Source organism: Chiloscyllium plagiosum, chromosome 8, assembly GCF_004010195.1.
Source record: "Chiloscyllium plagiosum isolate BGI_BamShark_2017 chromosome 8, ASM401019v2, whole genome shotgun sequence".
Lineage (NCBI taxonomy): Eukaryota > Metazoa > Chordata > Chondrichthyes > Orectolobiformes > Hemiscylliidae > Chiloscyllium > Chiloscyllium plagiosum.
In genome coordinates, this window is record NC_057717.1 from 82,235,300 (window position 1) to 82,249,148 (window position 13,849).

Sequence of the window (13,849 nt, forward strand, 5' to 3'; positions counted from 1 at the left end):
AACCTCCTGTGTGGGACTTTATCAAAAGCTTTCTGAAAGTCCAGGTACAATACATCTACTGGATTTCCCTCGTCCAACTTCAGAGTTACAACCTCAAAAAAATCAAGAAGATTAGTCAAGCATGATTTCCCCTTCATAAATCCATGCTGACTCTGTCCTATCCTGTTACCAATATCCAGTAGATCTCGTAGATTATCTATTTGTTCAGAATGTGTAGAATTGTGGAACTCCTGAACAGAACGCAAAAATCAACTGCTTGCTTGGCACTGAGTAACACTGGGAATACGATGCGTTGTGAAACGGTCATTTTATTTAAATATAAACTCACTATGTCACCAACAAAGAATTATTGGAAGGTTAAATTGCACTTCAGGGGTGGAGTGTAGAGGACCCAGGCTACATTGAAAGCGCATTTCCTGAACTTGGGGTACCCTAATACGACACACATTCTGAAATCTAATAGATTCTGTGAAATCAGACAGTGAAATTTATGTACACCCTGAAATGAATAGATTCCCTTAAATTAATGTTCGTTCTTAATTTAATAAGAAATTTGAAAAGTATCTGCCTAATATTGTGTATGAAACTTTTGCTGAAACGAACAAATCTCCTACATTTAATAAATACTGTTAAAACGACAGTCAGTGACACATTTCTTGAAACTAACGCAGGTTCCAAAACAGAAAATAAGACAGCAGATGAAAGTCATGAAATTCTTGTAAAGTTGCACTTCATGAATGTGATACAGACTCTAAAATTGAAACACTGAAAACAATAAACACTCTGAAAGCAAGGGAAAGAAAGAAGGTCGATGCCTGTTGATCAGGGAGCTCAGGATTTCATGATTGACATTCTCCGTAAATACTGGGATTTGGTTTATTTTTGATTGCATAATATTGAGAGAAATTGTGATTTGATATGTTATTCAGGAATAAAGGACTGCATAAAACACATGCGGCAAGAAATGCAAATGAAATGCAAATAAATGCAACGAGTGAATGGGCTGCTGGAGAACCTGTTTTTTCAGAACATGTAAGATTGTGAAACTCCAGAAAAGTAGGCAAAGTCCAATAGACGGACTGCTCTGCATTGAGTACCAATGGAAACACAAAGCCTCGTTAAGTTGTGATTATATTTAAATGCAAACTTGCTGTGTACCAAACGAAGAAATTTTGTAATTCCAAATTGTTTTTTAGACGTGGAGTGGTTCGAGGAGTGAGGCTAAATTGACAGCACATTACCTGAGCGTATTGTAAAGTAACACTGATCACTCGTCAGGAGCCAATCCAGACGAGTCGAAAACATACAGTGAAATTGATATGGACTATGAAATGGACATATACCCTGAAAGTAATGCAGATCCTTAAACGAATGCTAAACCTGAAATGCATACAGTGCCTGAAATTAATGAATAGCCTTAATCGAAAACAAAATCTGAAACTGATATCGACCTTGAAATTATTACTGATGCTGACACTATTAAAAAAACTGAACCTAATACTTCGACTGAATCGAATCACGACTGAAAATTGCAACGTAAGTGACACAGGTCTCGAGACTAATACACACCCTAAAACAGAAACTTATTCAAAAATTGAAAGTGATGTAAACCCTGCAATGATGCAGTCCATGAAAGTAATGCCGACCATATAACTGAAACTGATACATACATTGAAAATAATAAACACTCTAAAAGCCATGTATGGATAACAGACCGTGAAACTGATATGGTACTTGAATCAAATTTAGACGTTAAACGAGAAAACAGCCCCTTACGCTGATGCACATTTTAATCAATTACACATCCAAATGCAGACACTGAAATACATATAGATCAGAAAGTAATACGTCTCTGAATTTGATGCACGTTCAGAAACTAATGTAGACCCTGTAAAAATATTACAGACCCTTAACCCGACACATACTCACAATTATTCCCGGCTCTGAAATTGATACAAAGCCAAAAGACAATGCAGTCTTTTTAACTAAAGCACAACTTGCACTTAATAGAAACTGCAAAAATGATAACGACCCTATTACAGACAGGCGCTAAAACTTACACAGAGTCTGATTCGAGGGCTAAACCTGAAATTTATACCATCCTGAAATTAATATATACCCGGGTAGTAATGTATTTTCTGAAAATTTGAAATGTCTTGAAACGGACACGCTCGCTGGCACTATTTTACACCTTAACACGAATAGTGGTGTTAGGCTTGTGCAGACGCTATCACTTTTTGAGAACCTGATAGTATTAGAGGATCCGAAATTGATGAAGAACACGTCAGAGATTAATGGTGAACATGGAACTAAAAGTCATAGATTCAAACTGCAATGTTTGTCAGCCTTGTCAGGGCCCTAGTATCCCAAACGCAGCAAGTACCCAAGTCTGCTGCCCGATGTACTGTCCGTTGCAAGTGCCAGATTAGCGACCATGCAAATTCAGGAAGGCTGGACGGTGCTGGCAACAGCATGGTCATGTACTCTGCCAATTCTAATATTCCTGCATCATTTGTGTGAGGGTGTGGATGTGTGGCGGTAGTCAAATGCGAACATTAGGATCAAGTACAACCAAACAACACGTTCCAACGCCAGGAAAGATGTGTCATTGTTCTCTTTCTGTATGCCATTTCATAAAAGAATATTTAATTTGCATTGAAGTTGCCACAATTTAAATCATTGATTATGTAGCCAACCAGCACTTTATTCAGAGTCTTCTGAGGATGTAGTGTGAGTTGTTGTGCAACTGGCACAATGCACAGCAGAAGTTTGATGGGACTAAAAAGGTACCAGCTGAACTGGAATACTCCACAGCGAAACTGACTTCAAAAGAGACAGGTAAGCCGGAATGAACTAAAGGAACACGCTAACAAGCTCATAAAGCTGTCACTTATATTCACTTGATGGGAGGACTGGTTATCCTCTACCGATTGAAGTCTTTGCAATTGGAGTTGTTTTCAAAGATTACCATGTAATGAAACAGTAAAAGGAGCTGGTTCATTGTTTAGAACATAGCAATCAAGTCAGTTGAGGTTCTGGTAATTGTGATGTTCGGACTACAATTACCTTGCAGTAACTGTTACTTGCACACATGAGATGGAAGTTGTAAGGACGTGTACAGATAGATGCTCAAATGTGAGAGAGGTGCTTCTTATTCTGTTGATGATAATAATGATGAAGAGAGTTCGATCGCACCCTGTCTGTGGTTGTTCCGGTGGAACACAGACGTTCATCTAATTTTTCCTGCAGTTGCCCCAGTGAATGTAAGATGGTTTGAAGCCACCCACTCATAGTAATTCGTATTCAAGGACGACCAATCTTTAATTTATCTCCCATACTGTCGCTCTTCATTGACACTTTCTAATAGTAATTCTCTGTTCCCATTTACAGATTATCACACAGTGGCATGAGGACTCTACTGCTGTTTCTCGGTTTGATGTGTAAGTTCCTGAACATTCATTCAAACTTCACTCTGTTTAATTGTTTTAATCACGCATAAACATAACCTATCGTGCATTTGTGATCGTATTAAAAAACCTTTTGTATTTTCAGTGCTGATAGGAGTTAATCTTACGGAAAAAAAGAAACAATTATGTAATATACTGAATGGGCACTACTCTGTCAAATTGTCTCCCTTGTTATTAACTATTAGCATAAAATTTATAATTATTTCGGAAAGAGCACTACAGTATCCATTACACGACACTAGACTTCAACGAAATGCTTAAGAAGAACAGGAAGCCAACTAGCATGTCGTGACTCTGCTGTGTCTCAGAATGTGTCCTTTGCCAAGAACCAATTTTCTGCAATCACTTCATAACCCTTCACCTCACCTGTTCCGATACGCATCCAATTCCATCTCATAGAGCGGATTGCCACTGTCCCCATTAGATTCTTCGGCAAACGTTCCTGATACCAATAGCTGCGGAGAACAATGTATCTGCATTTCAGAATATCATTAATTTACCTTATAGAGGTTTATTAAATTCTGAGGAGCATGGAGAGAATAAATTGACAACGTCTTTTTTCCTGGGTTGGGGGACTCCACAACGAGAGAGCAGAGGCTTCGAGTGAGCGGGGGAAGTTATAAAAGGGACCTAAGGGGCAGCTTTTCACACAGGGGGCGGTACGTGTATGTACATAGCAGCCAGAGGAAGTAGTGGAATCTGGTGCAATTGCAATTGCAAAATTTAAAAGGTATTTGGATGTGTATATGAGTAGGAATTGTTTGTGCTGGGTAGGAATATGTGCTGGGAAATGGGACTAGATTGGGTTGGGGTAACTGGTCAACATCGACGGGTTGGACCGGAGGGTCTGTTTCCGTGCTGTAATCTCTATGACTCAATGACTCAAGCAACTGATTAGACTTTAATATTAGATTAGTTACAGTGTGTAAACAGGCCCTTCGGCCCAACAAGTCCACACTGACACGCCGAAGCGTAACCCACCCAGACCCATTCGCCTACATTTACCTCACACTACGGGCAATTCACCTAACCTGCACATTTTTGGATTGTGGGAGGAAACCGGTGCACCCGGAGGAAACCCACGCAGACACAGGGAGAATGTGCAAACTCCACACAAGGAGTCGCCTGAGGCGGGAATTGAACCCGGGTCTCAGGCGCTGTGAAGCAGCAGTGCTAACTACTTTGCGACCGTGCCCCCCACTTCTTTCTTCTTTTCAATATTTCTGTCAATACGATCACTTTCTCTCGTAATCGACACTGTCAAAACCACTCGTGACTTTCAATGTTTTTTTGTTAAAAACTGCACTCAACCTCTACTTCGCAAATGACGACAATTGGAACTTCAGTCGTTCCAGATTAGTGTGTCACTCGTCCCTGCTAATATCAATTATAGTTTTGATGCTTCTGGCAGCTCATGTTGCTATGTCAAATTCACTGTTCTTTACAACATAATATTAAACAGTTTTTTTTTGTGACCCTCAGTCCCAAACAGCAAAATCGCTGATCCATGTGTGAACCACACAGTCTTGGATCCGACCAGGAGGAGCATTAAATTGGGTCTAAAAGAATGCTTATACCGAGATGAGTGTGGTAACAATCTCCAACAGGGATGGTACAGCTTTAATAGGTAAAGAGTGAGCTTTCTTGGAACGTTAGTATAATTGTAAAAGTCAGGGTGATGGCTCACTGTTTGCACTGTCAATGGTTTCATTGTCCTAGGCACCAGTGTCAAGCTATGAGGGAATTGGTGGGAGTGAAACAAAAACATCTGTAATTCCGGAATACTAAACTTATCTCCCTCATTGTTGAAACTGAAAACATCATGTTTCGCAAAGAGAGAAACATAAATGTATTTTAGGGAAGGACTCGTGATATTTTTATAAAATTAAAAGCAAACTCGTTCATAATCATGTGTAACTCTGTTTTAAACATTTATCACACCACAATTGAAATGCAGCACACATTTCCTGTCTCCAGAGCCATCAGTTAATTTACAGAAATAGCACAGTCCACAGTTTGGTGCTCCACATCAGGAGCACAACATTTTCTTTTGGTCTTGATGTTATTCTGGTTATGCAAATGAGGGCACCTACTCTGGTATTCACGGTCTTTCATTAATTTACACGAAGAGAACTGTCTTCTCTTTGAAAGTGATTCAATCAAGCATTAATGAGACAATCGCTGTGAGGGTTAATCATGAATCTAATGGAGAAGTCTGAACATGCTCCTGTATCAAGAGAATAATTTGAATGTTCAGCTCACGACCACAGGGACGGGTATTGACTTCAACTTTTGTTACGTGTTTAATGGAATAAAGATCGTAAAACACTTGAGGATAAACCAGGATAGTTTAATGTTGATGAGAGGATATCTATAGGTCATGCTTGAAAGTTCGTGTATGTGTGAATAATTGAAAATAAAACAGTAGATAGAATGTCCACTTTCTATGCAGTAAATCCTCCGTACAATCTTGCAAATACCTGAACCTGAGCCAAGGGCTAACAGTATATATTCGGGCTGGAGGGAAATATTTCATTCAGAGTGCATGTTTTTGAAAGGGGCACAGATTGTGGAAGTCTCGGACATTTTACCAGTCTGGTAATATATGTGATCAGATCAGGAGCTGACTCTGTAATTTTTATTTCTGTTCTGGTGAATGGATGATTCCAGAGAATGCTATCCCAATTGATCACTGCTGCACAAGGAGTACAGGCTGGTTAAATGGTATAACCACCTATTTATCTACCATATTTAATTCTCCATTACGTACTGTTCATTTTATCTTTTAATCATTTCCGACTAAAACAAAATGAATTGCAGGTCGCCATCCCTCCGTGAGTGAAGGGGAGGTAACTAGGACTATCTGTTTTAATTGGAATAATAATAACTGCTCCTCCAGGCAAGACATCATCATCAAGAAATGTTCCACATTCTTTGTGTATGAGTTGAAGCCGACACAATTCTGTAATGCTGGATATTGTGCAGGTACGTCATAAGTAATTTACCAGCCACAGTGTGGTTCTGAGATTTCACGCGAGTCCGTTAGAATGTTACAAGCACGCCTTATTCGGTAAGCAAAAATGAGATGAGATACTATGTGGTCCTGTCCCTAATTTCTGGAAAACATAAGTGCTCTCCATGTAACTCACACTCTACCTCCATGGGAGCGTACAGAATACAGAAGAGACCAAGTGTCCGGTTGTGAGTTCGCTCGCTGAGCTGGTGGGTCTACATATACTGGGTGGAAAATCTGCTGGCGCTATTCGGATGGGGTTAAACTAACTCACCAGGAGAATGGGAACCTGAGGTGTAGTTCCAATGCGCAGAAGGATGAGAGGAGGGAGGACATGGACAGGATTTCGTGGTCATAGGAATGGGCTGGCAGTTAGCAAATTGGTTTGAAGTGAGTCTTCATCAAAGCCAGAAATATCCGAAATAATGTCGGTGAGCTTGCGGCATGGATAGGTCCCTGGGACTTCAATGCTGTGGCTATTCGTGGATAGAGCAGGGGGAGGAATGGATGTTGTAGGTTCCAGGGTTTACATCTTCCATTCAGAACAGGGAAGGAGGTAAAATAGGGTGTGTGGGAAGTGTGGCCTTGTTAGTCAAGACAAGTATAATGGTAGTCGAAAGAACTTCTAACGAGGACTCGTCTATTGAGAGAGCATGGGCTGTGGTGAGAAACAAGAGAGGAGAGGTTACACTGCTGGGAGGTTACTTATAGGCCTCCGCAGATTTCCAGGGATTAGATTAGATTCCCTACAGTGTGGAAACAGGCACTTCGGCCGAGCCAGTCCACACCGACCCTCAGAAGAGTAACCCAGAAAGACCCATTCCTCTCTGACAATTGACCTAACACTTTGGGGCAAGTTAGCATTGCAACTTCACCTGACCTCCACATCTTTGTACTGTGGGAGGAAATCTGAGCACCCGGAGGAAACCCACGCAGACACAGGTAAAATGCACAAACTCCACTCAGACAGTCACCCGAGGCTGAAATTGAACCTGGGATCCTGGTGCTGGGAGGCAGCAGTGTTAACCACTGAGCCACCGTACCGCACCTAATATGGAGGAGAGTTTCGGCAAAACGATTCTGGGTGGAAGTGAAATGTACAGCGTGGTCATTATGGGGGGCTTTAAATCCCACAGCATTCATGAGAAATGCTATATTTCGAGGACGTCGAATGGATTAGTTTTCGTACAATGTGTGCAGGCAGGTTTCCTGACACAGTATGTCTAAGGGTCGATAAGAGTGACGGCAACAATGAGTCTAATACTTGGTAATGAACCAGGCCAGGTGTTTGATTTAGTATCAGATGAGTACTTTGGAAAGAGACCATAATTCGCTTTCGATTAGTTCAGAGACGAAGATGGATAGAACATGCCGCAGGCATGAGATACAGATTGTGGAAGGGCAATTATAATACGATTAGGCAAGACATCGGATGCAATGAAAGGGGTAGCAAAATACAGGGATAGAGATATTCGAAATGTGGAGCTGGTTGAGGGAACAGATATTGCATTTCCTTGATACATATATCCCAGCCAGGCACGGGCGAAGTGATAACATAAGGTAACTGTGGTTTACTAAAGAAATTGCATCGCTTGTTAAGCGGAAGAAGGAGGCTTATGTGACCATGAGGCGACATGGTTCAGGTGAGACGACGGACAGTTGCAAATTTGCTAGGTAGAATTTAAAGAGAGAGTTCAGAAGATCAACGAGAAGACACGAGCAGTCTTTAGGAGGCAAAATAAAGGAGAACAATGAAGCTTTCTATAATTTTGTGAGGAAGAAAAGGATGACGAGAATCGTGATCGCGCCATTCAAAGATAGAAGTGGGAAGTTGTGTGTGGGCTCTGCCGAGATCGGATTGCAGGTCGTCAACATGGTTACATCAAAGACAGGCCAACTCTCACCGACCTCATTGAGTTTTTTGAGAAGTTAACCAAGCTTGTCGATGAGGGTAGGGCAGTTGACATGGTATACATGGACCTGAGGAAAGCCTTTGATAAGTTTCCACATGCTAGGCAGTTGGAGACAATGCAGAGTATGGAATTGAGATTAATTTAGCAGTTTTGATTGGAAATTGCCTTTCTGCAAGAAAGCATCAATTAGTGTTTGATGGAAAATATTCAGACTGGCGTCAGCTTCCTAATGGTGTGCCGCAACAATCTGTTTTAGGACCACTGCTATTTGTAGTTTTTATAATAGACTTGGATGCAGGGGTAGGTGAATGTGTTAGTAAATTTGCAGATGACTTTAATGTCGTTGGAGTAGTGGATAGTTTGGAATAATGTTGCAGGTTTTGGGAGACTTGCATGAACTGCAGAATTGGGCTAAGAGGTGACGAATGTAGTACAATGTTGATAAATGTGAGGAGATTCATTTTGAGAAGAATAACAGGAAGACCGAATACTGGGTCAATGGAAAGATTCTTGGCAGTGTGGATGTGCAGATGGATCTTGGAGTCCATGTACATAGTTCACTGAAAATTGTCAACCAGGTTGTGCTGTTAAGAAGGCATGCATTATGGTATGTTTCATCGGTAGAGGGATTGTGTTCCGGAGCCGTAATGTCAAGCTGCAATTATGCAAAACACAAGTGTAGCCGCACTTGGAATATTGTGTAGAGTTCTGGTCCCCCCATTACAGGAAGGATGTGGAAACATTGGAAAAGATGCAGAGGAGATTTACCAGGATGTTGCGTAGTCTGGAGAGAAGGCCTTATGAGGAAAGGCTGAGAGACTTTAATTGTATTCTCATTGGAAAGGAAAAGGCCAAGAGGGGATTTGATATTGGCATACAAGACGATCAGAGGATTAGAATGGGTTGACATGAAAGTCTTTTATTCCAGTGATGATGCCATCAACTTGAACGAGGGGTCATAGCTACAAATTGATGCATGATAAATTTAAGACAGAAGTCAGAGGCAATTTCTTCACTCATAGAGTGTTCAGGGCATGGAATGCCCTGCCTGCCAATGTAGTTAACTCACCAACATTAGTGAGATTCAAACATAACTATAAGCACATGGATGATGATGGGGTAGTGTCGGGCTTAGACTAGTTCATCGTTTGGCACAACATCGAGGACCGAATGGCCTGTTCTGCACCTCATTGATCGATGTTCTGTGTTTCATTATTTCTTTCTCAGACGTTTCGTCAAATGTGAGCCTCCGTTCAACTAATGGTGTACTGTCCCAATTTTTGTTTATTTTTTTGGTCTGTTAGGTGGGTGACATAACTATTGTTTCTTTTTTCTCAGAGGTTGGTGAATGGGGTCGAAATCGATGTGTTTATTGTTGGAGTTCCTGTTTGAATGCCAGGCTTTTAGGAATTCCCGTGCCTGTCTTTGTTTCGTCTGTCCAAAAATAGATGTGCTGTCACAATCAAAGTGGTGTCCTTCTTCGACTGTGTGTAAGGATGGTTGTGATAGCTGGTCATGAATGTTGATACCTAGTTGGTGTTCGTTTATCCTGATTGCGAATTTCCTGCTTATTTGTCCGATTCAGTGATAGTAGCCCACAAATCTACCAATGGAATGGAACTGCTACTGATGAACCTAAAGGACACTTTATGACCAAACCCTAATTCGAATTTAATTTACAAAATACCCTATAAGGGCTACATCAAACACTACACCCTACAGCCAGGAAGAAATCTAGCCTCCTGGATATACAAACATCTACTAGTCATTAAAAGACATGATCATCTATAACTAGTATCTTAACACACGGATAAAAAAATACACGACATCAATATCACATCCATTCTCAGACAGCCAAATGTAAACACGCACGTGAATTCTGCAATCCCTGGCATTCAAACCGAAACTCCATCAATAAGCACATCTGTAGTAATCCTATTTGCCAACCTCTTTGGAAAGAACCGGAAATGATATCACCCACTTTAACAGACCAAGACACTTAAACAAAAAGCAGGACAGAAGACAGTGCTTCAACAGAGGCTCACTGATTATGTTAAGCCGTGTGGTAAAGAACCAGCTGGTAACAAACCTCCCAGTGCAGGGCGCAAACTGCAACCTGAACTTCAACCTGTTATACAAAAAGTCCCAAAAATCGCAAAGTCCAAGTGTAATTCTGAGCAGTTCAGATGAACATCTGAGATAGAGTAGAACTTGGCGGATGCTGAAGTGAGGAAAAATGAATTGGCAGACTGATAGGAGAAGGATGTTGTAACTCATCCAAGTGTGAAATAGTGCTTGATGGTCGAGCGGTAAAATGCTCCAGCCCAGTGTGATGTTGTTAAAGACTGGAGTAGAATAAAGCACGTGACGGGAGTGGGATGTTGTCAATGAAAGGAATAGAATATAGTTCCCGAATGGAGGGTAATGCTTTTACTGACGGTAACAGAATACTGTGCATGATTGGACTGGGACTTTGTTACTGATGGGAATATAACATAGTGCCTGAAGATGGTGGGATGTTGTGACTGGCATGGGAGGAGTGATGAAGTGAGTGACTTAAGGAAGTGAGATTGAGTTTTGGAGGGGAATTTGATGTGTTGACCGACAAGGTTAGAAGACCGTGATTAAGGTGAATGGAATTCAGTAAATCAGACAGCAGGATGTCGTGACTGAGCGGGTACGACCTCGTGACTGGTGGAAGTGGGAGTCAATGTCTTAACTCAGTCGAAATCGTGAACTGGGAACTGAGAAGTCACATTTGACAAAAATGGGATTTCGTGAGTAATTTAATGACTGAGGTGATTGGGATGAAGTGAAAGAGTGAGTTGAATGCAATGATGCAGGAGAGAAAACACAGAGTTATAGATTCCAGTCCGACCACAGAGGTAATTTGAATAATGGCATATCACCACCTTCATAATTCTCCAGTCCTCCAAATATAACCCGTAGTCTTGAATATTATGACACTTCAAATGCTGGTTCACTGCATTTTACCTGTTGAGATGTTGATGAGCAGAAAAACTCCCAGCCAATGTATTTCAAATCCCAATATTGCTTCTGTCCATATGCTTCAACTCCAAAAATCTCCTCAGCCTTTACTTTGCACTTGACAGTTGCGTCATTTGTTACATTAGTTTCTATAAGGTTGTCTTTTTTTCAGCTTGTCGATGCCCTATCTTATCTAAACCACGCTGTCACGACCAATTCAGCACCTTCCTCTCCAAAGGGAACAACTCCAGCGTATCCAAACTTTCTATATAGCTCTATTCAAGGCACCTTTGTGGAAAATATTCTGTGCACCGACTCCAGAGCAATCAAATCTTTCTATCGTGCATTGACCAGTATGCTCACAGTACTCCAACAGTGACTGAAACACAGTCATTTGCATCTGAAATCTTATCTCCCTGCATTTATGAGCGAAAGAGCACCTGGGAAATGGAATTAACCAATGTGCTTCTTTAATTATCTCGTCAACCTGTCTTGACACATTCAGGAATCTGGGTCCACACACTGCAAGACACTTCTTTTCTTCTTTGATTCCAAATGTCCAATCATTGATTAAGTTGTGACACGTATTCTTCCTTCTTGTAAATTGTACCATCACACATATGTCAGTTTTCCACTTCACCTGGCACACAACCGTCTACCTGGCAAAGTATTTGTATCCATGTGTCACTGAATAACGTGTTCCTCAATGTACTTAATTGGCCAATCTTTGTATCATCATAATTTAAGAAAGGTCCTCAGTGCTCACACATTCAAATTTGAAGGTACAAATCTATTTTACTTAAGAATATGAAAAATAAGTGAACCAGCAATGATCACTGTCGTACACACTGCTGCCAATTCAACAACAGACCACCTTTCTCCCATCATTCTGAAAATCGTGGAACCTACTTGTTAAATTTCCTAAGTTTCCCATGTTGGATCTTGTGAAAGTTATTGTAGAAATTATTATAAATTATATAAAATGTCAAGCATTTTGTTACCTCGTAGAAATATTCCAGTAGGCTTTTTTTAATAACATCTCCCTTTGGCAAAGAGGCAGTGAATACCCTTTCAATGTTTGGTTCGCCAAATGAAAACTCATGTTATGCTTCACTTGTTCTTTCTTCAAAAGCCTTCCTAATAATTACATGAGGGTTACTGGTCAATTGCTCCCCAGTATTTGTTTACGAGATTATAGTCGAATGTAAGTTTTGGCGTTAGTCGTTCTCGAACCTTCTTTCATCCTCTCTACGACACGATCTCAACTGGAAAATTTGGCTCAGGCAATTCGAATTAACTTCCTGAGCAACCGTATTGTTAAAAACTGAATATTTGACCACTGTTAAATTTTTTTAAAAAGTCCTCCCATACCTCCTCGCCTCTTAACATAAATTCTGACATTTTGTGCTTGTATTGTCCTCCTGGTGAAAAAAAAAGACATCTGTAAAGTAATGTTTCAGCGTTTTGCCAATGTGCTTCAGTTAAAGCAACAATTGCCACCTTCGTCCACCAACTCCTTACCCAGAATTCATTTCCTTTTGATATATTCATAGAATCTGTGTATACTCCCCTTAATGTTACCCGCCAGAGTTATCTTATGCACTTGTTTATCTCGATTAACTCTTCTTTCTCATCCATCAAACATTTCTCCGTGTCGGTATTGACGTGGTTCTGGCAATTTCTTGTCACTTTTATGACACCTGTGCTCTTGTGACGACTTCGGGTTTGGCACTGCTCTGATTCTATCGTCCAACCCCACTAAGAGTATTTTATTGAGACACGCAGTGCAAGTATGGAGTGGGTTTATTTGCGAAGTAGATGCATTATCTAATGATTATGTAATGTTTCAAAACAGTACACGATGCATCACCTGTAAGCTCATATGCCACCATCCTTTCTTCCTATTGCAGAAAGAGTACCAACTCAAAGACACAAGGATCTATCGACAACATTTTCGATTGACATTGCCTCGCCTGACTCTTCAGGGTCTGAGACTTCTACTTTGAATTCGTTTACTCTTCCATCCAACCCGACGGAATTTTATAACCTTCAGACTGATGCTGAGCAAGGTGAGGGATTTGTAGGTTATGGTACAAATCAGGGAAAGTATATGAACACCAAGCTGTGTGGCGTGATGACTTGCGAGAAAATGCAGATAATTTCAGTGTCGTTTTGACAAGTTGAGTGAGTGTGGAAAACAATGCAGGATGAAGTCAATTGTAGCAGCAAAAAGGCGAAGACAGTTTAAAATCAAAATGGCTGTATATTGAGACAGTGCAATGTGCAAAAAGATTTGATTGTCCTAGCTGCAAAAGGAAGTCATGCAGGTAAGTCAAGAAGCAAATGAAATGTCGCTTTTCAAAGCAAGTCGTTTTGAATATAGGATCTGGCATGTCTTGTGATAATTGTACATGCCTTAAATGAGAACACGACTGAATATTGTACGCAGTTTCGGTCTACTTACCCGA

General features: G+C 40.7%; 1 protein-coding gene across 5 annotated transcripts in view; it reads left to right on the forward strand.

Annotated features, from left to right (window-relative positions):
• LOC122552147 overlaps window positions 1-13,849 on the forward strand; it is a 36,836-nt gene that overhangs the window by 18,626 nt on the left and 4,361 nt on the right. For 3 of the 5 annotated variants that reach the window (XM_043694648.1, XM_043694649.1, XM_043694645.1), the window contains exons 2-6: window positions 3,391-3,440; window positions 4,950-5,094; window positions 6,115-6,191; window positions 6,288-6,452; window positions 13,292-13,450. In XM_043694648.1, the coding sequence (XP_043550583.1) occupies window positions 3,407-3,440; window positions 4,950-5,094; window positions 6,115-6,191; window positions 6,288-6,452; window positions 13,292-13,450 (580 nt within the window). In that variant the 5' untranslated portion in view covers window positions 3,391-3,406. Of the gene's footprint in view, window positions 1-2,795; window positions 2,839-3,214; window positions 3,264-3,390; window positions 3,441-4,949; window positions 5,095-6,114; window positions 6,192-6,287; window positions 6,453-13,291; window positions 13,451-13,849 lie in introns of those variants that run through there. The other 2 variants (XM_043694646.1, XM_043694647.1) reach the window with 2 other exon arrangements.